Genomic DNA, 26,188 nt, shown 5'->3' with positions numbered 1-26,188 from the left:
ACGTGTCCTAAAGGTTGTGCTGAAATTACTTTTGATCCATTTAACTCTATCCATTTGCAATAATCTCGAAACACTAACACATTTACTAATTTCAATCCATTTGACTCAATCCATTTACAAATCTCGAAATCACTAACACATTTACCAGTTATATTAGTTGTTATTGCTCTGATCTCATCCGTAATTTCTTGAATCTTAAGACATTCTTCGAGTCAATTGTATACTTCTTGAAACATTTTTCGAACCAATCATATATTCCCTCTATTTTGGTTTAATTGTTTTTCTTATTTTTCATGAGTCAATGTGATTAAGTTTCAAAACTAAATTAAATTAGATTAACTTAATTTATTTAAAATTAAAATTTAAATATTTAAAAATTAAATACTATAAATTCGATATATATATATATATATATATATTTAAATTTGATGAAAAAATATATATTAAAACATTAATTAAAATTTGTATGTTTGACTCTGCCAAAAAAGAGTTGTTAAAAAGAAATGGAAGGAATATTTTTTACATAGATATCCCGACAGTTGGGCTGAAATAATTTTAGATCCATTTGACTCTGCCTATTTGCATATCTCGAAACACTAACATATTTGCTAGTTATATCATCCGTCATTGCATCTCAATACGTTCTTCAAATTCCTCAATTTGCATTGGTTTTTTTTTTTTTTTTTTTAATATATATATACATTTTCCTAGCGGTTGGCTGAAATTATTTTCATCCATTTGACTCCATCGATAGGTATTTACCAGTTATATTGTCCGTAATTGTTCGGATCTCGAGACTTCCTTGAACCAATCATATACTTCTTTCAATTTGTATTGGTCTTTTTTCGATTCGCTTGGATGGCGAATTTGTATGTGAGAGCTGCTCCAACAACGGATCTGAATCGGAATACTGAATGGTTCACGTATCCTGGTGTTTGGACAATCTACATTTTCATTCTTTTTTTCTCGTGGCTCGTTGTGTTATCAGTATTTGGCTGTTCATCCGGCATGGCTTGGACCATCGTCAATCTTTCCCATTTCCTTGTATGATTCGAAAACTCTTTTTTCTTTTTAAAGGATTTTAGGTGTTGTTGTTTGGTTAAATTGATATAATTTAATAATTATGTGTGAATGATTAGTTGATTGTGTTTATTGTTTTGGAAATGTCGGATTTTTGGGAGGGAATGGATCTTAGAATGGGTTTTCTGTGGAATAGGTGTTGAAAATTTGAGTTGTTGAAATTTTGATTTTTGGAATTTGAGTTGTGTTTGGATTGTATTTTTGGAAACAAATTCTCTACCTTTGAGGTAGGAGGGTAGGGGTAAGGTATGTGTACACTCTACCCTCCCCAAATCCGATTTTGTGGGACTACTACTCTAGGTATGTTGTTATTGGTGTTTGCATATGATTTCTACTTGGAAAAAAATTGAAGTTTGTGAGTGGAAGTCGCAAAAAGCCTAAAACAGGTCTGAGCTCATTTTAGAGAACTTGAAAATATTTGAAGATTAGATTTTCAAAATCTGATTAAATTTCATGGCTAAACAAGATATTTGAAGATAAATTATCAAAATCTATGGCCAAATGCCAGCTTAAAGCCCCGATGCCGGATATTTGTTTTCTGCTTCCAGTTTGGTTGTAATTATAGGTCATTTTAGTACATGCTTAGTGTCCTTTTGATTTCTCAAATTCAGCAGTCGGTGCCTTTATTCTTGGGAATCAGAAATTTTTTTGTCTAAAATAAACTCTTCAGTGTATGAAATTTTCCTTCTTGTGGCTTAAGCTTTTCTTACTTCCATTTTATAGTAATAGATTCAATTCTGTACTCTGTTATATTCTTCTGGAATATATTAAGATATTTTATAGGTAAGAAATTTAGTAGGCGCTAATTTGTTTTTCCTTTTTGATGCTAAATTTTGTTACCTCCACGAGCTAGGGGTAAGGTTTGCTTACACCCTCCCCGGACACCGCTTGATTACACTGGGTATGTTGTTGTTGTTGATGATGATGATGCTAAATTTTATTATTTCTATGAAATCTGAATTATACGAAAAGTCCTGAAATTACCAGATGATATAGCAACGTTGGGAAGCTTGTTGTGGACCTAACCGACTTTTCTGCCTCATTTGTGCATAATTTCATCTTGTCTGTTTTCATTCAGGTCACATATCACTGTTTCCACTGGAAGAAGGGAACACCATTTGCTGAAGATCAGGGTATCTACAACAGACTAACATGGTGGGAGCAAATGGATAATGGCAAGCAGCTTACTCCCAATAGGAAGTTTCTGACAGTTGTTCCTGTGGTGCTGTAAGTATTAATTTCAGTGTGTAAATCATTAGTTGGGGCTTTTAGCTATGATATCAGTTTTAGCTTTGTGATTGCAAGTTGCAATGATAGTTGAGTTGTATTTGGTTCATTGGACTAACATAAAAAATTCTTCATAAGCTACACAAAGACAATTTTGGACTGTTTTTTCTTGAGCGAGGGTCTATTGAAACAATCTCTCCACCTCTAATTACCCCTAAAAAACAAAAGGAGATAAAATGCCCCCTGACTACCAATTCCTAAGCTGAGAAAGATCTATTGCTTAATGCTTGGGATCCTTCCACATGGTGGTGTCAGTCATATTGTAGTACGTATCCTTTTAAGGCACGTTTGATTTGTTGTATAGAAAAAATAATATCAACATATCTCAGCAGAGACAAAAACACTAACACTGGGTGATTTCTTCCCATCTATCATTGGTGGGAGGTGATAGATATTTTGTGGAATCAATCGAGGTGCGCGAAAGCTATCCCGAACACCATGGTTATATAAAAAATAAAAAATAACATCAATATAGAACCTGACATTATAATACAGTGTTTGATTATGTATATAAGACTTAGAAATGCTAGTAAAGACTCCGCACTACTAATCTAACATTTGATTTTTCAATATGAACAAATTATCGGGGAATGTATTCTTTATGCAAGACAGTGTAATATGCTAATATGTCAATTAGCAAATCTTGGTTTATGATAGCGAAAATACAGGCATTCATAGAGAAATCCCGAGGTTTTAGCAGCCGGACAAGAGTTTTTACGAAGAAAACTCGAGTAATCAGCTATGGAGTGTGGATTAGGAAAGAAGATGAAAATAGAATTCATTTAGGAAAACCGTATTATTATTCAAATGATGATCATTACTGGTGTGCATGCATGTATTTCTAGTAACCAACTTTCCCGCTAATTGACAACCAATTAACCAACTAACAACTCAACTGATCAACTAAGCAATTATGATGACTCAGCAATAATGACTCAGCTAACTACTAATCGCTGCATTACAATATTCTCATATTAGTACTCCCCTGTAATTAGAGATCCTTGACCTCAAGGATCGAAGTGAGGGAACCTAGTCTTGAGGATGGTTGCAAACTCCCAAGTAGTATGATCTGCAGATAAACCTTGCCACTTGGCCAACACTTGGGCAACAACCTTATTGCCTTCCCTAACCATTCTTATCTGCAACACAGGCTCAAGATTTGGGCAATGGTGATCAACAATATCAACGGTAGGGGGATGGGAAATTCGGTTTGGAACAACATGACATTACTTGAGGAGAGATACATGGACAATAGGATGAATCTTAACAGATGAGGAAACAAAAGAGTGTAAGCAACAAGTCCAACTTTTTAATGACTTGAAAGGGACCATAGTATTTTACTGCAAGTTTCTGGAAAGGATGTCGAGCAATAGTGACTTGTCTATAAGGTTGCACCTTAAAATAGATCCAATCCCCTACTGCAAAGACCTTGTCACTGCTATGAGCATCTATTTGTTGTTTCATCCTCAGTTGAGTCTTCTCAAGGTGGTGCTTAAGCAGTTGTAGCTTTTTTTCTCTATTAAGTAATGCATTGTCAACCTCTGAGGAAGCTGATTCACTAGGTAAGTATGGGAGGTGTAAAGGAGGAGGCCTATGGAGTGATCTGAATAACTGAGTGAAAAGCAGTATTGTACCAGTACTCAACCATGGGTAAACAATAATACCATTCAGTGGCATGTTCATTAAAAGAGCACCTCAATTAGGTCTCTAAGCACCTGTTCAGGACTTTGGTTTGGCCATCAGACTGTGGATGATAAGCTGACGAAGTATTTAATTGGACTCCTTGTAGTGCAAACAACTCTTGTCAAAAAGAGCTAAGAAAAACAACATCTCTGCCACTAGTGATAGCATCAGGAAAACCATGCAATCTTACTATGAAATCAATAAACACCTTGGCTACAGATTGAGCTGAATAAGGATGTTTCAAAGGTATGAAGTGACCATATTTGCTTAACCTGTCAACCACCACCGCAATAACCTTATGACCATTTTCTTTGGGAAGTCCATCAATAAAATCCATGCTAATTTGAGACCACAACTTAGGAATGGGTAATGGTTGCTGCAAACCAAGATAAGCAGCCAAATCAGCTTTGTTTCTTTGACAAGTATCATATTTCTGCTCAAAGGACTTGACATCCTGTCTAATGCCCTTTTAATATAACAATGTGAGTAACCTCTTCAAGGTTGTATCAACCGCTGGGTGAACCCCTTGAGAAGTACTGTGCTACAATGTGCTGATAGATTCTCTCAAGTTTGGCACTTTTCCCACCAACAATCTACCTTTTCTTCTAAGTTGATTATTGTGCCAAGTGAACTGAGAGATACTAGTATACCAACTTTTAATTGCTCAACAATGTTCTTCATGTCAACATCTGACCAACTGGATGTAATCCACTGCAGTAAATCAGAACTTGAGGGAGACATTATTAAGGACATAAACTCAGAACCAGTAATCCTGGATAAGGCATCAACCACTTTGTTCTCTACTCCTTTATACTCAATAGTGTAGTCAAAAGGCATCAGCTTTGTCAGCCCCATCAGTTGAGAGTTGGTAACAATTTTCTGCTCCTCCATCAAGTATTTCAAAGCTTTTTGATTAGTCCTGATAATGAACTTTTGATCAAGAACATACTGAGACCATTTTTTCACAGCATGCACAGTTGCTAAAAGCACTCTATCATACACAGGTATGATATGACAGCATGTCTGTTAGAGTGGCCCTTGCTAATGAAAGTAATGGGATGACCTTATGGCATAAGGATTACTCCAATACCATATCCATTAGTATCTGTTTCCACCACGAAAGTTTTATGAGCATTAGGTAGTTCTAATACAAGAGCTATTGTTAATGCTTCCTTCAGTTGAACAAAAGCAGAATCAACTTCAGCAGACCATCTGAAATTGTCCTTTTTGAGAAGATCATTAAGTGGTCTGCTTATCACCCCATAATTTTTAATGAATCTTCTGTAATAACCAACTAATCCTAAGAAGCCGTTTAGTTGTTTGAGAGATATTAGTAATGGCCAATTCTGTACAGCTGCTGCTTAATAAACAACTGATGTTTCCTCATTTCAAGAAAACACATGTAAGGTGTGCAAGATGATCATGCAAATCTTGACTGTGTATCAAAATGTCATAAAAAAACACTAGTACAAACTTTCTATGAAATTGCTTAAACACAAAATTCATTAATCCTTGAAAAGTTGCAGGTGTATTAGATAGACCAAAAGGCATTACCAGATAGTCAAAATGGCTCGAGTGTGTCCTAAATGCAGTTTTAGGAATGTCCTCCACTGCCATCCTCAATTGATGGTATCCAGCTCTAAGATCTATCTTAGAGAAAATCTTAGAACCACCAAGCTCATCCAACCAATCTTCAACCACAGGGATGGGAAAGTTATTCTTTACTGTATGTTTATTCAGATCTCTATAATCAACACAGAGTCTCCATGTCCAATCTTTCTCCCCACCAACACAGTTTCCATGTCCAATCTTTCTTCCCCACCAACACAGTTTCCATGTCCAATCTTTCTTCCCCACCAACACAGCAGGTGATGCAAAAGGGTCGCTACTAGGTTGTATTAGTCCTTGATCAAACATTTGTTGGACCATTTCCTCAGTGATGTCTTTCTTAACTGCTTGTACTATATGGCCTCTTATTGATGGGTTCAGTTCCCTGTTGCAGTACTATGTTACTCCCTCCGTTTAAAAAAGAATGACCTAATTTGACTTGGCACGGAGTTTAAGATAATAAAGAAGATTTTTGAATGGTGTGGTGTTAAATTAAAGATATGTCAAACAATTCAAGGTCTCAAGTTCGATACCTACTGGGTGCAAACAATTTCTGAGGGCCATCGGACTGGGTGAAACCCTGAATTACCCGTGGTGCATTTGCGGGAAACTCCTTGCCGAGGGCCTGTGCACCCCCGGGATTAGTCGGGACTCGAAGAGTCTCGGACAGCCAGTGCAAGTAAAAAAAAAATAAAAAAATTAAAGATATGTCAAATGTACCAAAATGCCCTTCAATCTTGTGGTCTTAAACATGTCATGTGGAAAGTTAAAATTAAAAAGTTGCTAAAAAGGAAAAGGGATCATTCTTTTTGAAACAGACTAAAAAGGAAAGTAGGTCATTCTTTTTGAAATGGAGGGAGTATGATAAAAAAACACCTCTTGAATGTGGTAACTACTTAGGCTCATCAAATACCTCTTGGAACTCATTCAACAAGCTTAAAATTTGAGGATCTTTATCAACGGCACCTTGTACCTCCAAGGAGTACCACTATAATTTGTTACACCCCATAGGCACCACTTGTCATACACAATTGAGATTCAATACCTTTGAGCTTTTCCCATTTACCATCACTAGAAGTTGTGATTTGTTTTCCTGCACCTCTTAGCAAGTGTTTCCTTCCTTTGTACCAGAACTCCATAGTGAGCTCCCTAAAGTTCATCGGATATCACTAAGTGTCAGCAACCACTAGACTCCAAGTACTGCTCCACAAGATTAGAAAGGTAGGAGTAAGAAATCAATTGTGAATTCAGCACCTTGTAGTAACGATGAAATTTTGCAGACTTGGTTTACCTTTGTACTGTTCCCATTAGCAGCAACCACCACTTGAGGACTAGTTTCCTTGACCCTACATCCCAATAGTTTCACCAATTCAGGGTCAATAAAATTATGAGAAACAACTGATGATACTGAGACCATTTAACCATGAACCATGAAATTCTGTAGACTCGGTTTACCTTTATGCTGATAAACAGTGACTCTCAGTGTCCTATATCCCAATGACCCATTAGGGCATGAATAGAGATTTCCATCTGCTCCATAACTGGTTCTTGTCCCAACTCTTGGCTTTCACATTAATCTAACTCTTGATCCATCATTCTTCTTGCTCTTCAATCTCCAAGATATACAACTGTTTCAAATTCTTGCCTTTGTGACCAGGGTTATACTTCTCAAAACAGAAGTAACACAACCCTTGTGCCCTTTCCTCATTTATCTCTTCAATGCTTAACCTCCTGTTTGCCCCTTCGTAGCTACCAAAATATCAGGATTTGGTGCTGATAATAAAGGATTATTTGAAACCTTGAATCACTTGATCTCTTGGATGAAAAATTTTGAGTATTAGCAAAAGAATTCTGTCTCATGGCTTTAGCTTGGGCAGTCAAGTGGGCTTCTTGCATTTTAGCAGTTTTAAACAATTGAGATAAATTAGTAGGATTGGTCAGTTTCACAGCTAGAGTTTAACTCATCCGTAAGCCCTCCTAAATAACAACTAATCGCATTTTCCTGAGATAGATTTACTCTTGACAATTTGCTCTCAAAAATAGCTTGATATTCTTTTGTCGAACCTGTTTGTTTAATCTTCTTGATCTTCTTCATAGGATCATCATAATCGACCCTAAATCGTTCCATCAATGCCATTGCATGTTCATTCCAAGTAAGGGGTGGGTGTACTACCTATACCTCATAAAAGATTGATGCCCTTGAATAGGTTCACCTTCCAGATGTATTGATGCCTTTCCCACTCTTTGATCCATAGCAATTTCATCAAATTTAAAGAATCGTTAGACTCTAAACAATCAGGATTTCACATCTACCCTTGAGATTTTCGGAAAATCTAGTTTAGATTAAAGAGCAACTGTGTTGCGCAAACTCTAAAAAAATGTCGATGGGTGTGTCGAAACCTCCCAAAATGGTGTATTTTTGAAGGATCCGACACGGATGCGACAACATTTTTGGAGATCAGAGCAAGTTAGACGAGCACTGCCTTGTTGGTACGCCATAGGTTTTCTTTTTCTGGGTTCCTCTTCTATTGGCTGTCTCTCCCTTTGTCTAGCCCCAGAAGCCTCAACTCCATCTTCAACAGGAGAATTATCCTTCAATTTCCTTCAAGTTGTTCCTTCAGTTCCAATACCGTTTGATCCAATTTCTTCAACCACACTACCTCACCAGTAAGGATTCCTATTTCCGAAATCAATTTTTGCATCCACTCACGCAATTCTCCAACTTCAGAAGTGGATTCTTCCAGTGGTTCGCCAGTTGACCTAGGTCCTTTCGCGATTAATGTGGAGAATTAGCAAGCTCTAATGCCAATGTAGCCAAAATGCAGGGCTTTATAGAGAAATCCGAGGTTTTAACAACCAAACAAGAGTTTTTATGGAGAAAACTTGAGTAATCAGCTATGAGGGGTGGAATAGCGAAGATGAAAGTAGAATTCAATTAGGAAAACTGTATTATTATTCAATTGATGATCATTACTGTAGTGCATACAGTATTTGTAGTAACCAACTTTCTCTCTAACTAACAACCAATTAACTAACTAACAACTCAACTGATCAACTAACCAATTATGATGACTCAGCTAACTACTAATCGCTGCATTACAATATTCTCATATCAGTTTAGGTATTGTAATCTTTGCATAAGAATTTGTGTGTTACCCATTCATAGTAGAACAATCAATACATTATTGTTCCCAGGGGCAGAGCTAGGATACAATGAAGGGGTTCAGACGAAAAATTACACTATTTGTACAAGATCAAAATTATTTTTTTTATTTATATATAGTAGATGTTGAATGCCCTCTGGCTAGTTTGTGTGTACACTTTTGAATTCCCTCAATGAAAATTCTGGCTCTGCCACTAATTGTTTCGCATAAAATCTCAAATTGTAATCTCTGCATAGGTAATCAAAGAACTAACCACTTCCTTATGTTGTGGAGTATATAATGGCTAAGTTGCTCAGACTTTCCAAAAATGTTACTGCGCTGGTGTCGGATTCTTAAAAAATGCGCTACTTTTGAAGGACCACGCATACACCCAATAACATTTTTGAAGAGTCCGAGCAACATAGTATAATGGGGTACATATTCACAATCCTAGTGAACTAAGTGTTGGGAATGACCCGCCATAGAAGTATTATTTGCAATAATAAAAACAATAAATGAGGAATACGAAAACATAGTTAATCAATAGAAATTAAAAAATGCGATAATGACACCGAGATGTCTATGTGGAAACCCTTCAAAATAAGAGAAAAAATCACGGGTCGAGAAGAGCAACTAATATCTCACTATAAGGAGGAATTTTACACTTGTAGATCTGATTTAAGTTCTAATGCCCCTACAAACTCAAAAGAAATACCCGTCTTTTGATTTTTTCCACCTCACTACAATATCGCTCACACTCTCAATGTTTTCTTCATGGACTATTTCTTAAATCGTGTCTGTGATGCCTCTCTTTTTTCTTTCTCTTCTCTCTTTGTTTTGGTGTGTTCACAAATGAATTGTTGCACTGTATTTATTGGAAAAACTTGTTCCTACCAATATCATCAGTGACATCATTGAACGACAACATTTCAAAAATGTTTACCATGAACACATTTAATAGTCAATTTTTACCAACTACCAAATCCTTATTTCTTGACATTTTTCAACCTCGCAGCAAATGATCACATTTGTAAAGTGGGATGGACCCCACAAATTGGTGTCAGGGCAATCGGGTTGCACTTAACAGATGATGTGGTGAATAACATCATCGATGAAGATAGTGCATGTGGCATTTGGACAAAGTTAGAAAATCTACACATGTCCAATATGCTGACAAATAAATTGTACCTAAAGAAAAAATTGTTCACCCTATATATGGGTGAAGGTACAATTTTTTTGTCACATTTAATGGTACAATACCTTACTTCTTTCGAAGCCTTTTACCACATTTAAAGGTACAATACTTTGCAAGGTTTAAAAAAGGTCAAACAATAAGGATTTGGTAGTGGGTAAAAATTGGCTATTAAATGTGGTCATGGTGAACACTTTGAAATGTTGCCTTTCAATGATGACAACCGGCAAGAGCGAGTTTTTCCTACAAATAAAGTGCAACAATTCATTTGTGAAACACACCTAAACAAAAAAAGAAGAGAAAGAAAAGAGTGAGACATCACAGGCAGGATTTATGAAATAATCTGTATGGAAAAAGTGAGTGTGAGCGATATTGTAGTGAGGTGGGAAAATCCAAAAAGAGTTATTTCTTCTTGGTGTGTTGTGTGGTCATTGGAGTAATTTACTCAGAGCTAGAAGTGTAAAATTTCTTGCTATAGTGATATTGGTTTCTTCTCTCAACTTGTGTTTTTTTCTCTTATTTAGAAAGATTTAGCATAAAAATCTTAGTGCCATTATCGTTCTTTCTATTCTTGTTGATTAACTATATTTTGTGTTCCGCACTTATTGCTTTTATTATCGCAAATAATATTTTTGTGGCGAATTATTCCCAACACTAAGCCTATGTTATATAAAATATGTGCAGCGGTGGATCACTCTCCGGGTGCCAAGTAAACTTGTCGATTAAATCAACCAAATTATTCATCTTTTCAGTCTATAGGACAATTGACAAATCAATCAATTAAAAAAAAGAGCAATAGTAAAATGACAAAGCTTAAAATTTCAATAATATTATTAAATATCATAACATTTATAATTCATTACAATCATCCACGACGAGTTTTCATATTCTAACAACGATCAACGATGACATCATTACTTATATTTGCAAATACATCACGCTCTATGTAACATACTAAATAATCATTTAAATATTGATCACCAATACTATTTCGCACTTTATTTTTTATGTGCTTCAAGAATGCTCTCTCCACAGTTGCCGTAGCAACAAGTAAAATCAGAGTCAACTTCACAAATAAATAAACAAGTGAATAAGTCTTCACAAGATTTGCCTCAATTAATGTCTTTGCAAAATCACGAATTCTTTGCTAGTTGGAGAACTTGGAATTACCACCTCGCATATGAATTATGAAAGTATCGAGTTGGTAATTCAAATATCAAAGCTTTCCATCATCAAACTCATTTGGATAATACTTTGCTAAAGTCATGATTCTACCTTTGTCAGAGAAAGAATTGACAGAATTCAAGCTGTCATCCCAAGAAGCAAATCATCACTCACTACATCAAAACCATCATTAAGCTCTTGAAGTTGCATATCAATGACAGAATAATAGATTTCAACACACAAGTGGTGTGAATAACAAATATCCAAATACTTGTGCTTTGACTTTCCAGGAACATAAGACTCATTTAATTTGGGAATCAAGATACCATGTGAATCACAAAATGAAGAAACATTACCCAACAAAGATTCCCACTCATTTTCTCTCATATCTTGCAATCTTTTTGTTGAGATGTTAAGAAACTCCACGACATTAATCTTTTTTTTGTAAAATCTTACTCAACTCATTTGACATGACCAACACTTTCAACATCAAATAAAGCATAAAAATAAGTTTGAAAGTTTTAATCTTTGTCAAAAGATATTTCGCTTGATTTCTATCATTTGACGTAGAACCTTCAGTTTCAATCACTCTAAGCACATGAACAATAGATGAGAAAATAACAAGTTGTCTAATGTTTTGAAATGTGATCCCAAACGAGTATCACCTGGTTGTTGAAGCCCACATTCTTGATGTAATCCTTGTTCGGTATGAGCTTCACTGGACTCAAGTAATTGCTTCAATTTTTCAACTTGGTGTTGTCGAAGTAAATCTTTACTCTTAAAAGATCCTCCAACAACATTCAACACATTGGTAACATGATAAAAAAGCCTTTAACTTCCAAATGTTTTTTAGCAATAGCTACAAGTGTTAGTTGCAATTAATGTGCAAAACCATGAATATAATATGCGAAGGACTATCTTTCATAGTTAAAGTTTTGAGAACATTAATCTCTCCCTTCGTATTACTAGCTCCATCATAACCTTGTCCACGTATTTTTGGATGGACTTAGTGAGTGATTAGAAAGCAAAGAATAAATTTCTTTCTTCAATGAACATGCCATGTATCACTAACATGGACAAGACTGATAAATCGTTCTACTACTTTATCATTCTTATCAATATACCTCAAAACAAGAACAATTTGTTCTTTGTGTGAGATGTTTTTGGATTCATCAACTAATATACCAAAGTAATCTCCATTCAAGCTCTCAAATATAACTTTCAACGTTTCTTTCGCACAAGCACTAACAATATACTTTTGGATCATAAGACAAGTCAGTATCATCGTGTGGAGCTTTTTCTAATATCACTTTTCCCACATCAGGATATTTGCCTCCCTGCTACCACAAAAATCCTAAAACGTAGCCTTGATTAGTTGGAGATTCACTTTCGTCCTGACCTTGAAAAGGCAATCCATGATGCAAAAGAAGTCTTGCCATATCAATTGAAGCTTCCAAACGGATTCGGTACTTACTTTTTGACTTTTGAGAATGTTTGTCGACAGGTAAACGAAATCTTTCAAGAGCCCTATTCCAACTCCTAAAATCCTTTGTTGCTAAAAATCAGCCGTAGTTTCATGAACAAATTCATTTTTTGAATAAATAACAACAAAGACAATGTGCGACATCTTTCTTTACAGTATATTCCAACCAACTAGAATGTGAACCTTTGAACCAACTTGAAACAAATTGGCGCATTCTACCTCTTTTTTCACTTGAAGGATATGGTTTCAAGATAGGTTGACGAGGTTCTTTTTTAATATAATATTTCCTTCATCTCGTATTCGAGAATCATAATCAGAAATTGCTTTTCTTTCTCCTGGATCGGCTTAAGTAAACCCAAATCGAGATCAGTTATTAGACAAGAACGATTGGCATTGGCATTACTAGAAATTGACTGAGAATAATTAACCTTCTTGAAAAAGTTCTCTATCTCAATTCACAAAATTAGAACACTTTCTCAATCCTAAATCAAGATAATTCAAAATTTGAGTTTCTAGGTTCAACAAGAGAACCAAAAAAATCTTTCAAAGTAACTTACAAAGGGTAGTGGGCTGGGGTTTGATGTTGAGATAGCAAGTTAGCAACGGATGCGTATAGAGGTGGCCGGTGAGGTTGAGGCCATGACCTTTGCCGGCGATGACAAAAATCGGGCGGCAGCAGCAGCAAGGACCAGAAAAGCAGAGGTGTAGTCGATAGGAGCGATGACCGATTTGGGAATTAGGATTTCGGATGGATAGGTTTTTCTTTTTTAAATTTGATGAGAGAGGATAAAATTATACACTTTTTTAAACAAATATTAACTACTAATATTTGGAAAATAAAAGAAAAATCCAGAAGTAGTAAATTTGACAACAAGGATCAAGGAAAAAACACTGCAACTCCCAAAAACAGAGGCATAGGCAAAAATGAACTCAAGAAGTTGCAATCCAGTCTGAACAAAGAGGTTGAAGGGGTAAGAAGCTGGGGGAAATCCAAGTCTAATGTTTATATGAAGATCAAACTTCTGTTATGGAATGTGAGGGGTCTTAACAACACTACAAATAGGAATCTTGTTAAGACATGTTTAAATAATTGGAAAGCAGACATAGTTTGTCTCCAAGAGACAAAGGTGAATAAGGGAGTTGAGGGGATGGCGTACCAGTTATGGCCATGTAGAAGAATGAGATGTGGCTACATGGAAGCAAAAGGCAGTAGGGGGGGCATACTAATTATGTGGGATAGCAAAATGTGGGTGGGCACAAAAGTGGAGGAATGTACTTTCTCAATAACATATAGGTTTGAGTCTACTCAAAACTCGTTTTGCTGGTTTTTCACTAGGGTATATGCACCTCATTCTAGAAGTGAAAAACTAGAATGTTGGGAAGAAGTAGCCGCAATGAAAGAACTGTGTGGTGATCAATGGGTCACGGGGGGACTACAATACAGTTAGACACATGGCGGAGAGAATGGGATGCACCAGAATCATGAATGTCATGACGGACTTCTTTAGATGGATAGAAGATTTGGAATTACATGATCTTGTTTTAGTTGGTGGAAATTTTACATGGTTCAGGGGAATCAACCATCAAAGTGCTGCAAGGTTAGACAGATTCTTATACCCTATTGCGTGGGAAGAAAACTTCAAAAGTATCAGGCAGAGAACTCTGTCCAGGATAGCATCAGATCATTGTCCTATTCTCCTTGAATGCGGGGACTAGGAACATAGACATCCCTACTACAAGTTTGAGAATTGGTGGCTCAAAGTAGAGGGTTTCAAGGAGTTGGCGCAGGAATGGTGGAGTAGCTTTAGAGTTGAAGGCTGCCCTGACTACAGACTAGGGGTAAAACTGAAACTACTAAAGCAAAAGTTGAAGGAATGGAGCAAAAGGACTTTCTCTGATTTAGCTGACAGGAAGAAAAGCTTGTTGGAGGAGCTATCTGAACTTGATAAAGCACAAGAAGATAGGAATCTCTCTGATGATGAGGTGATGATAAGGGCAATAATACTGGTGGAATTGGAAGTTCTAGCGAAGCATGAAGAAGCCAGCCGGAGACAAAAATCCAGAACTTTATGGTTGAAACAAGGAGATAAAAACACCAGGTTCTTCCAAAGAGTCGCAACAGCTCACAGTAGGTTTAATACAATTGACAGGTTGATGGTAAGTGGGGAAGAGATACATGAGCCAAAAGACATCAAAGAGGCCATGCTAGATTTCTACTCCAATCTATACTCGGAGCCTGAACCTTGGAGACCAGAGTTTCATTTGGGAGGCTGCCCAATAATAACTACGGAAGAAAATGAATGGCTTCAGAGATCGTTCACAGAAACAGAGGTACTATAGGTCTTAAAGCACTGTGATGGAGATAAAGCGCTTGGTCCCGATGGTTTTACAATGTGTTTCTTTAAGTCTTGTTGGGATGTCCTGGAAGAAGATTTGATGCAAATCATTCAAAACTTCCACCAAAGGAGTGTATTTGAGAAATCCTTTAATGCCACTTTCATAGCTTTAATCCCAAAGAAGCTTGGAGCGGTGGGGTTAAAGGACTTTAGACCGATTAGTTTAATAGGCGGAGTCTACAAAATCATCTCTAAGCTCTTAACTGAAAGGCTAAAGACAATGATAGAAGAGCTGATGGATGAGCATTAGATGGCTTTTCTGAGAGGTAGGCAGATAATGGACGCAGCACTATTGGCCAATGAGCTGGTAGATTCCCAGGTGAAACAAAAGAAACCTGGGATTTTGTGCAAGCTAGATATTGAGAAAGCTTATGACCATGCCAATTGGAATTTCCTTCTTAAAATTCTAGAAGATATGGGCTTTGGTAGTACATAAAAGAAGATTTGAAGCAAACCATTCAAAAGTTCCACCAAAGGAGCGTATTTGAGAAATCCTTTAATGCCACTTTCATAGCTTTAATCCCAAAGAAGCTTGGAGCAGTGGAGTTAAAGGACTTTAGATCGATCAGTTTAATAGGCGGAGTCTACAAAATCATCTCTAAGCTCTTAACTGAAAGGCTAAAGACAGTGATAGGAAAGCTGGTGGATGAGCATTAGATGGCTTTTCTGAGAGGCAGGCAGATAATGGACGCAACACTATTGGCCAATGAGCTGGTAGATTCCCGGGTGAAACAAAAGAAACCAGGGATTTTGTGCAAGCTAGATATTGAGAAAGCTTATGACCATGTCAATTGGAATTTCCTTCTTAAAATTCTAGAAGATATGGGCTTTGGTAGTACATGAATCAACTGGATCAGGTTATGTATTTCGAATGCAAAATTTACCCTCATTATTAATGGTAAGGCTGAAGGTTTTTTCCAATCATATAGATTCTCAGGCAAGGAGATCCTATGTCTCCTTTTTTGTTCCTAGTTGCTATAGAGGGTCTCAATCATATGTTTAGGAAAGCAAAGACAAATGACTGGATAAAAGGTTTTAGTCCCCAAACTGGAAGGGGAGAAAATCTAGAAATTTCACATCTTTTTTATGCAGATGATGCTCTTATTTTCTGTGAGGCAGAGTTGCTACAGATCAGACATTTAAGGGCAGTCCTAACAATTTTTGAAGGCATCTCAGGACTTCATGTCAACTGGTTGAAAAGTCATCTTTTTCCAATCAACCAGCCTGATAACTTATACTGGCTGAGAATTTGGGATGTCAAGTTGGTTCATTACCAACAAAGTATTTGGGAATGCCACTAGTTGCAAAAAACAAAGAGCTGGAGGTGTGGAATGAGGTGACAGAGAAATGTGAAAAGAAATTGTCAAGGTGGAAGAGCCAATACTTATCCGTCGGTGGTAGGTTGACCTTAGTCAAATCAGTGCTTGATGGTCTCCCTACCTACATGTTGAGCCTATTTCCTATTCCCAAAAGCATTGAAAAGAAGATCAATCAACTGAGAAGATCCTTCATTTGGCAAGGAAATAAGGAAAAGAAAGGCTACAATTTGGTGAAGTGAGATACCCTTACTCTTAGCAGATATCAGGGAGGCCTTGGTTTTGAAGAACTTTAGCAATCAAAACAATAGCCTTCTACAAAAATGGTTATGGAGATTTAGCATAAAAGATAGGGCATTGTGGAGGAGATATATAGCAGGAAAATATGGTCTTCTCAACCAGTGGACAACTGAGGAGGTTGTTGGTACTTTTGGGTGTAGTGTGTGGAAGACAGTAAGAAGGCTCTGGCCACAATTCAAAAACAATATCTTTATCAGGTTGGGCAATGGATTGAAAACTGATTTCTGAAATGATAATTGGGTAGGCGAAGATAGCTTGAGAAATGTTTTTCCACATCTGTACATTTTGAGCTTGCAAAGAAGTTCTACTGTTTCACAGGTATGGAGTCAACAAGGATGGAATCTAATATTCAAGAGAGTACTTAATGATTGGGAAATCGGAGAAGTAGCAAACCTACTAGAAACCCTGAATGCATTCCAGGGTATGTTTTGGAGGTCGGATATTCTAAACTGGAAACTCCATGGTAAAGGCTTGTTCAAAATAAAGTCTTGCTACTGGGAGTTTGACTTTAATCACACAGTGACCGACGCATGGCCTTGGAAAGCAATTTGGAAGACCAAAAGTCCTCCAAAAGTTTCATACTTCATTTGGCTAGTGTGTCAGAAAGCTTATCTCACTCATGAGACACTACAAAAAAAAGGATGGGAAATATGCTCAAGATGCTTCATGTGTTAGCAGGAAGTTGAAGTGAACAATCATCTATTCCTACATTGTATCGCTGCCACAAGTTTGTGGAACATGTTTTTATGCATTCTTGGAATCAAATGGGTGATGCCTAAGACAACCTTGGAACTAACTTTTAGAAAGCTGGACAGGAATTGGAAACAGAGGGAAAACAACAGATGGGTGGAAGACTATACTAGCATGTATTTGGTGGACTTTGTGGAGGGAAAGAAATGATAGGTGCTTTGAAGGGCAAAGAGTTAGCATTCAAAGGAACAAGATAAAATGTATTATTCTTTTATTTTTTTGGTGCAAACAAGATTTGGTAGGGGAGACAGTAGAATTAGTTGATTTCATAGGAAACTTGTAGAAGTACCTTTATGGGGTGTGCCCACCACTTTGTGGGATGTAAGTTTCCAATTCATCATTTTTTGGATGATGAATGTTTTGTGTGAATTCAAAGTTACCTTTATCTAAAAAAAAGTAGTAAATTTGATAATTGATGAAAATATTAGATGGTAGTATGTATTCATTCTTTTGGCGAAGAAAACGATGTTTCATAGTTTAGGAAAAGAAAAATTAGGATGAAAGGACGTACCGATTCAACTTTCATCACAAGACACAAGGCAGCCACGTGGGTTCACTGTAGCCACATATTCAATTGTTTCATGACTAAAAATAAAGGGAAAAAAAGCCTGCCAAAAGAGGTCGAACCCCCGCAACCTTTGGGGAGCAAATGTGACGCTCTGCCACTGGCACTAGATGGTAGTTTAGTATTGTGGGTGGCATGTTTATTATTCGACTATATCCGTATATATATTTGTGTGTATATGTGTGTGTATATATGTGTATATCTATATATATGTGTGTGTGTATATGTATATGTATATGTATATGTATATACATATATGTATATGTATATGCTAAGTTACTCGGACTCTTCACTTTTGGTGCCGCACCCGTGTCGACACGATATGTGTGTGGGTGTGGGTGTGGGATCCGTACCCGAAATGGTCAATCGATTTTGGGTACTTTGACCGAAATTGACTTGGAAAGTCCAGACAATTTAAGAAATTCTATAATCAAAATAAAAGCTAAGGTGAAATTGAAGAAAATGGAATACCTTGTATATAGAAATTTCTATGTTATTGCTTTTCTTTTTATCTGCTTTCATGATTTTCTTCTTGAAAAATATTTTCTCCTTAAGTTTTCCGCATAATATCTTAAAATTTATGTTTTATAACTCTATTTTTAGATATTTAAATTATTTTTCGCCAAATCCCCGCACCCGTATCCATCCCTAGATCCATATCCCCAAATCTTTAAATTGAGACAGTGAAGGATCCGACCTCTAGATTCGTACCCGTATCGGACACCCGCACCCGAGTCCGAGCAACTTAGTGTATATGTAGATGTATATATATATGTATGTACTAGTTTCAAGCGGCCCGTGCTAAGCCCATGCCCAAAGTCATATATAAAAATAAGAATTTAAATTTAAAAATATAATTTATATTAAATTTTTTACTTTATAATTAGTATAATTAAATGATTTATTAAACATATCTTGTTGATAAATTTTCATAATTATTAAAATATTTAATCACATAACTGAATAATGTTAATAAAAAAAATAATTTGTGAGGAAGAAAGTATTATCCGAGTATTATAATATGCCCAAATGCTACAAGTAATTTGATATTTTATAAAATAATTTGATTTAAAATATGTAATAATTAGGATTCAAAGATTGATCATAAATAGAAAATATTGATATTTTTATAAATTTGTGAATATGTAATTCTTTATTTATAAATAGAAATAAATTATTTTGATATTTTTTGAGTTTTAGTTTCTCTCATGATTTCAGTGGCAAGAGTTTTGAGACATTTTTTTTTTCATCTTATAGAATTATCTGAAACAAAATATTTCAATGACTTCAAATTTATATTATAATAATTATAACCTTAATTTAGAGTCAGTATATAAATTAACTTAATAATGATCTAGAAGAATATTCAATGATAATTAAACTAACATTGATAGATTACTCCATTTAATCTATTTACTTGTCATGTATTTTATTTATACGCCCCTTAAAAGAATGCCCTATTCATCCCATTTTAATTATTCTTTTGTCTTTTTTCATGTAAGGACTGTAAAGTCATTCCGAATGAGCATCTTTCGACTCAGCACTGACTTCTGATGATTTACTTGACTATCAAGAAGGTCAAGAAGAGAAGGGTCGAAGAGGGTCGACCTAGAATTAGGTGGGGTGGCTTGACACCGGGTAGTGCGTTAGAGATTGAGGAGAAGGTGGCAGGTTTGGGGGTGTGGAGGTGCAGGGGGGACGTGGAGACTATGTGGGATAGGGCTGCCAGTTGCATCACGGAAGCTGCTAGTGAAGTTTTAGGTGTTTCGAGGGGTCGGACAGGTCGACATAAGGGGGACTGGTGGTGGAATGAAGAAGTTAAGAAGAAGGTGGAGACTAAGAAGGGGGCTTATGCTAAGTTGATTGAGAGTAATGATGCAGAGGAGAAGCGGGTGAATAGGGAGGCCTACAAAGTTGCTAGAAAGGAAGCTAAGCTTGCAGTCACGGCAGCTAAGACTGTAGCGTTTGAGAGCTTGTATGCGGGGTTAGATGCGAAAGGCGGGAAAAAGAGGTTATATCGTCTTGCGAAGGCTAGGGAGAGGAGGGGTCGGGACTTAGACCAAGTGAAGTCATTAAAGGGGAGGATGGTACTGTTTTGGTGGAAGATGTCCACATTAAGAGGAGATGGCAGGAGTATTTCCATAGGCTTTTGAACGAGGAGGGGGATAGAGGCATCGAGTTAGGAGAGCTGGAACACTTGGAGGAGAGATGTTATTTCAGTTATTGTAGGAGTTTTAGGTGGAGGAAGTCAGAGAAGCTATTCGTAGAATGCGAAAGGGAAGGGCGACGGGGCCCGATGAGATTCCGGTGGATTTTTGGAAGTTTATAGGTAAGGTTGGTTTAAGGTGGTTGATTGATTTGTTTAACGGCATTTTCAAGACGGCAAGGATGCCGGATGCTTGGAGGTGGAGTACTATGATTTCGTTATATAAAAATAAGGAAGACATCTAGAGTTGCACTAACTATAGAGGTATCAAGCTGTTGAGTCATACTATGAAGATTTGGGAGAGGTTAGTTGAGCTGAGATTGAGGAGGATCGTGTCTATTTCGGAGAATCAGTTTGGTTTTATGCCTGGTCGCTCGACGACAAAGGCAATCCACCTGGTGAGGAGATTGGTGGAGCAGTATAGGGAAAGGAAGAAGGATTTGCATATGGTGTTCATCGACTTGGAGAAGGCTTATGACAAAGTTCTGAGAAAGGTTCTGTGGAGATGTTTAGAGGCCAAAGGGGTTCCGGTGGCGTATATCAGAGCTATTAAGGACATGTACGATGGAGGGAAGACTCAGGTGAGAACGGCGAGAGGAGACTCGGAGCATTTTTCGGTCGAGGTAGGGTTCGACTCTTAGTCCGTTCCTGCTTGCGTTGGTGATAGACGTGTTGACACGGAGTATTCAGGGGGAAGTGCCGTGGTGTATGTTGTTCACTGATGATGTAGTGCTGATTGATGAGACGCGAGCGGGTGTGAATGAAAGATTGGAGGTTTGGAGGCAAACCCTTGAATCTAAGGGGTTCAGGTTGAGTAGGTCCAAGACGGAATATATGGAATGTAAGTTCAGTGAGGTGAGGCAGGAGGATGATGTTGTGGTAAGGTTGGATTCCCAAGAGGTTCGAAAGAGGGATAATTTTAGGTATCTTGGGTCTATGATTCAGGGGAATGGCGAGATTGATGAGGATGTCTCTAACCGTATTGGAGTTGGTTGGATGAAATGGAGGCTCGCCTCGGGAGTGTTGTGTGATAAGAAGGTGCCACTAAAGCTTAAAGGTAAATTCTACAGAGCGGCAGTCCGTCCTGCTATGCTATATGGAGCAGAGTGTTAGCCAGTCAAGAACTCCCACATTCAAAAAATGAAGGTAGCGGAAATGAGAATGTTGCATTGGATGTGTGGACTTACCAGAGGGGATAGAGTCAGGAATGTGACCGTTCGGGAGAAGGTCGGAGTGGCTTTGTTGGAGGATAAAACGCGCGAAGGAAGGTTGAGATGGTTTGGGCATGTGATGAAGAGGGGCACGGATGCCCCAGTTCGTAGGTGCGAGAGGTTAGCGTTAGATGGCTTCAGAAGAAGAAGAGGTAGGCCGAAGAAGTATTGGAGGGAAGTGATTAGACATGATATGGAACGTCTTCTGCTTACTGGGGACACGACCTTAGATAGGAAGGTGTGGAGGTCGCGGATAAGGGTAGATGGTTAGGTTGTGTGCGTGGATTTAGTAAGTAGTTAGAAGAGCCCAGGTTGAGTCGGGCTAGTAAACCTAGGATTGGGTCCAAAGATAGGAGCCCGATTAGGCGGGCATGGGTCTCTTTCTCCTATTGCGCTTATTTATTTTATTTCTTATTGCTCTGACTTCTATTTTTATGTGTCTTATTCCTTGTCATGTTATGCCATCCATCATGCTTCTTATTTAATTACGCTTTGGTCTGCTTTTCTTTATCTTGAGTCGGGGGTCTATCGGAAGCAGTCTCTTTACTTCTCTGGAGGTAGCGGTATGGACTGCGTACATTTTACCCTCCCCAGACTCCACTTGGTGGGAATACACTGGGTTTGTTGTTGTTTTGTCTTTTTTCATGTCCATTAAGAAAAATAATAAATACAAGATATTATTTATTAAGTTATCTTATTTATTATATATTTTTGGACGACTGAATATAATATTAGAAAAATCTATAAGGTAGTAGTTGAAATCATTACAAATTTAATTTTGTATTAAGTTATCATGATTTTTTTTCAAGTTAAAATGATTGTTGATTTAAAATGAAGAAAATTTTAATTAAAAGATAATCAATAGGTGGAAAGAACCCAATTACAAAAATCCACGTGTAATGATCTTAACAAGAACAATAAAGGCAAAAATGAAAATACATAAGAGAAAACCACCATCACTTGCTATATGTAATAACTTTATTTGTTCAAAAAAATTAAAATATCAAAAATATCTTTGTGAGGATTACCAAAAGTACAATATTCTATCTTATATATAGTTATAATGTCTCTCTCTCTCTCTCTCTCTCTCTCTATATATATATATATATATATATATATATATATATATATATATATATATGGCTGCAGTATCTATGTTATGTCATCTGCTTCTGTGCTGTACTATGTGTTTGTTTGATATCTCGTAACTTGAGCCGGGGGTCTTTCGGAAACAGCCTTTCTACTTCATCAGAGGTAGAGGTATGGACTGCGTACATCTTACCCCCCCCAGACCCCACAAAGTGGGAATACACTGGGTTTGTTGTTGTTGTGTTGTATATATATATATATATTAGGAGATTAGTGAAGCAATTTCGGGAGAGGAAGGACTTGCATATGGTGTTTATTGATCTTGAGAAGGCATATGACAGAGTGTCCAGGGAGATTCTGTGGAGGTGCTTGAAGGCTAGAAGGGTGCCTGTGGCGTACATTTGGTCGATTCAGGACATGTATGATGGCGCAAAGACTTGTGTGAGGACGGTAGGTGGAGATACGGAGCACTTTTCGATTTTGATAGGGTTGCACCAGGGATCAACTCTTAGCTCTTTTTTATTTGCCTTGGTGATGGATGTGTTGATGCGACATATTCAGGGAAGAGTGCCTTGGTGTATGTTATTTGCAGATGATGTGGTATTGATTGACGAGACTCGGGGAGGAGTTAATGATAAGGTGGGAGTGGCTTCGGTGGAGGATAAGATGCGAGAAGTGAGGTCACGTTGGTTCGAGCACGTGATGAAGAGGGGTTCTGATGCGCCAGTGCGGAGGTGTGAGACACTAGCTATGAATGGATTTAGGCGGGGGAGAGGTAGGCCGAAGAAATATTGGAGGGAGGTGATTAGGCATGATATGGAGCAGTTACAGGTTACGGAGGACATGACCCTTGATAGCAAGGTGTGGAAGATGCGGATTAGGGTAGATGATTAGGGGGTGAGAGGGTGTCGGTAACTGGGAGTGTTCTGTATTTGTGTCTGAAGTTTTTTATTCGTAGGTGTTAAGTGCTGTCTATGGTTATCTTGTGGCTAGCGTTGTTAGTTTATTTTGCATACTGTACTAGTTTATATGCATTTATGTATTGTGTTTGTTATATTGTTATTGGTTCTAAGCCGGGGGTCTATCGGAAACAGCCTCTCTACTTTACCTGGGGTAGTGGTATGGACTGCGTACACTCTACCCTCCCCAAACCCCATTAGGTGGGAATACACCGGGTATGTTGTTGTTGTTTTGTGTGTGTGTGTGTGTGTATATATATGTATATATATGTATGTATGTGTATATTTATATATAGAGCTTCCGTCGATGTTTGCCACCTATGTGTATATTTATATATAGAGCTTCCGTCGATGTTTGCGGGTGGCGTGGCACCATCATTGCGCTTAATAGATCCGCCCCTGAATATGTGTATGGAGGTTGTAGCAGGATGCACTTATGAGTGCCAGAAAGAAGACTAATTAACATAGCCCGTTTAACACAAAATTGGTAATCTGGGGCTTCTGTTACTTGGGGGATTTGAGCTGCACGTCACGAGATTGAAACGTGATGTAAATCAAGTTATAATTAAGTGGAGAAGAGTAGAAGGGCAGACCATTGTCCACTGAATACTTTCTGGATCTGTTTTTGTGTAGTTGTTTAAGCCTGGATTCTTGCAAACTTTTTGATACCTTCTCGGTACTGTTTTCACTTATGAATGATCTTGCTGGCACTTAAGTATATATATATATATATACATGCTTTTTAAATAAGAAGTCTGAGATGATAAAGAGGAAGGGGAAATGGTTCGTGTCTATATTCACAAGTAACAATAAGTGCAGCCTTTGTTCTAATTATGTTATATGACACGATTTATTTTCCATTCGTCTGGTCTCCACCAAAAGATACACCACTGTCCCTTATTCTCTTTCCTGAGAAAAAATATACTTCATTTAACTATTTTGAGCTTGTTTAAGACAGGATTAGGCTTGGAGGTAGTCAGGGGCGACGTGTCTATCGTAGTAATACAGATTCATGTAGTTTCTTGCTTTTGTTATCTGTTGCCATATGTTGTTTATTGTTTTTAGGTTGATGTTACAGTTCATTGCATGTATGCTTTGCACTGCATTCCTGTTAGTTTCCATGTGTTCTTCACTGTCGTTTTTCCTTTTCATTATTCCTTTGTTTTGCTTCACTTGAGCCCATGGTTTTTCGAAAACAGCTTCTCTACCTCCATGAGGTAGGGGTGAGATCTGCGTACACCCTACCCTCCCGGACCCCACTTTGTGGGATTTCATTGGTTATGTTGTCGTTGTTGTTTAAGACGATTTCACCTTTCCCATGAGGTTCCTTTACAAAGATGTTATTTTCTAATACTTGCTTCTCTCAATAGGTACTTGATAGCTTCCCATACAACTGACTACCAACACCCAATGCTGTTCTTCAACACATTCGCAGTTTTCATACTGGTGGTTGCCAAATTTCCCAACATGCACAAGGTTCGAATTTTTGGGATCAATGCCGATCAATGAGCTACATCAATTTAAAACATTTACTTCAACTTTCTCTCAGCTATAGTATTTGATCGCTTTAACAATTTTGAGTAAACGGGGAACTCTTTGTACAAATGCAAGAACTGCAAAGGGTAAAATTATATATTGTAAAAAATCAAGATCCGATGTTGTTGGATATGCTTAGCTGCGCTCTTTTCTTTTAACCCGTTGAGAGCAATGTGCTGCTACTTTGCCTTTCGTGTTCTTTTGTAGTGTATCCTTTCTATGCTTGATTGCCAGCTAAGCTTTAAGAAGTTGATTTACACTAGCAGCTACTTTTGTTGCCTTGGATATAGAAGTTGGCCATGTTTTCTCAATCATACCAGTGCTTTGTATTTCGAAATTGACCAATATTCAGAGAGAAAAGAGAAGTGTGACCAGTTTCTAGATAAAGGCCATAAAAATGGCCTGATGCGTAAATTTCACAAATAGTCTTCGAACTTGGACTTTGGCCTTATTAAGGTCCGGTATATGCTTTATTTAGTAATTCTTTTTAATTAATGCATAGTCAATTTCACATGTTATATTTGCTTGCGGACATGGTGGTTTGACTGACCCCTACGGTGTGTATCATCATTCAAAATTATCTATGAGGAGGCGACGTACGCCTATACCTCCCGTAAACAGGTTCAATCTTGGGCAACGTGGTAGATGATTGGGAATTCTACTGAACTGACAAACTATGAGTTATGATATTGTGGATTCATATTTCATACATTGATCTGACCCGACTAAGTGGAAGTGAGGCTTAGTCGGGCCAGAAGATATTGCAGATTCGTACATTGATCTGACCCGACTAAGTGAGGCTTAGTCGGGTCAGAAGATACTGCGGATTCATACATTCAACAACATTCTTTAGTGCAATCGCGACTCTGGCCTTCTAAACAAGCACCACTAATAAGTTAATATTTGTTATGCATGTTTTGTGTTTTACTTGTTCCAACCTGAACCCCTCAAAACAAGTTTCAAATGATTATGTTGATCTGTACAAACTACAAAGTCTCGAATCTTAGTACAGCATTAAAATTTAAAATGGGGTTGTGACAATGATTCTGTCTGGGCAGCTTGCACAAACGCCAAAGGATCTTTTACTAGTTATATGGTCATGTTGGGTGCCTTTTTTACTTTCTTCCGAAGTCTGAGAAACATAAAAAATGTTAGTAGAAGCTCTGTTGAATCTAAATAAATGAGTGGCAGTTACGGTCACGGCATTAGATTTTCATTAA

The 26,188-nt window shown here is 37.4% G+C and overlaps 1 protein-coding gene across 1 annotated transcript; it reads left to right on the top strand.

Moving 5' to 3' along the window:
* Positions 1 to 464: 464 nt before the first annotated feature.
* Positions 465 to 25,126, top strand: LOC107850756 (uncharacterized protein C119.09c). The gene is made up of 3 exons (XM_016695499.2): positions 465 to 1,044; positions 2,159 to 2,307; positions 24,803 to 25,126. The coding sequence occupies exons 1-3, from the start codon at positions 859 to 861 to the stop codon at positions 24,939 to 24,941; spliced, it is 474 nt and encodes a 157-aa protein (XP_016550985.1). The 5' UTR covers positions 465 to 858; the 3' UTR covers positions 24,942 to 25,126.
* Positions 25,127 to 26,188: the final 1,062 nt, after the last annotated feature.

This window comes from Capsicum annuum, chromosome 12 (genome assembly GCF_002878395.1).
Source record: "Capsicum annuum cultivar UCD-10X-F1 chromosome 12, UCD10Xv1.1, whole genome shotgun sequence".
NCBI classification, from domain to species: domain Eukaryota; kingdom Viridiplantae; phylum Streptophyta; class Magnoliopsida; order Solanales; family Solanaceae; genus Capsicum; species Capsicum annuum.
The sequence above is the reverse complement of the archived record's forward strand: the minus strand, read 5'-3'. Positions and strand labels throughout refer to the sequence as shown.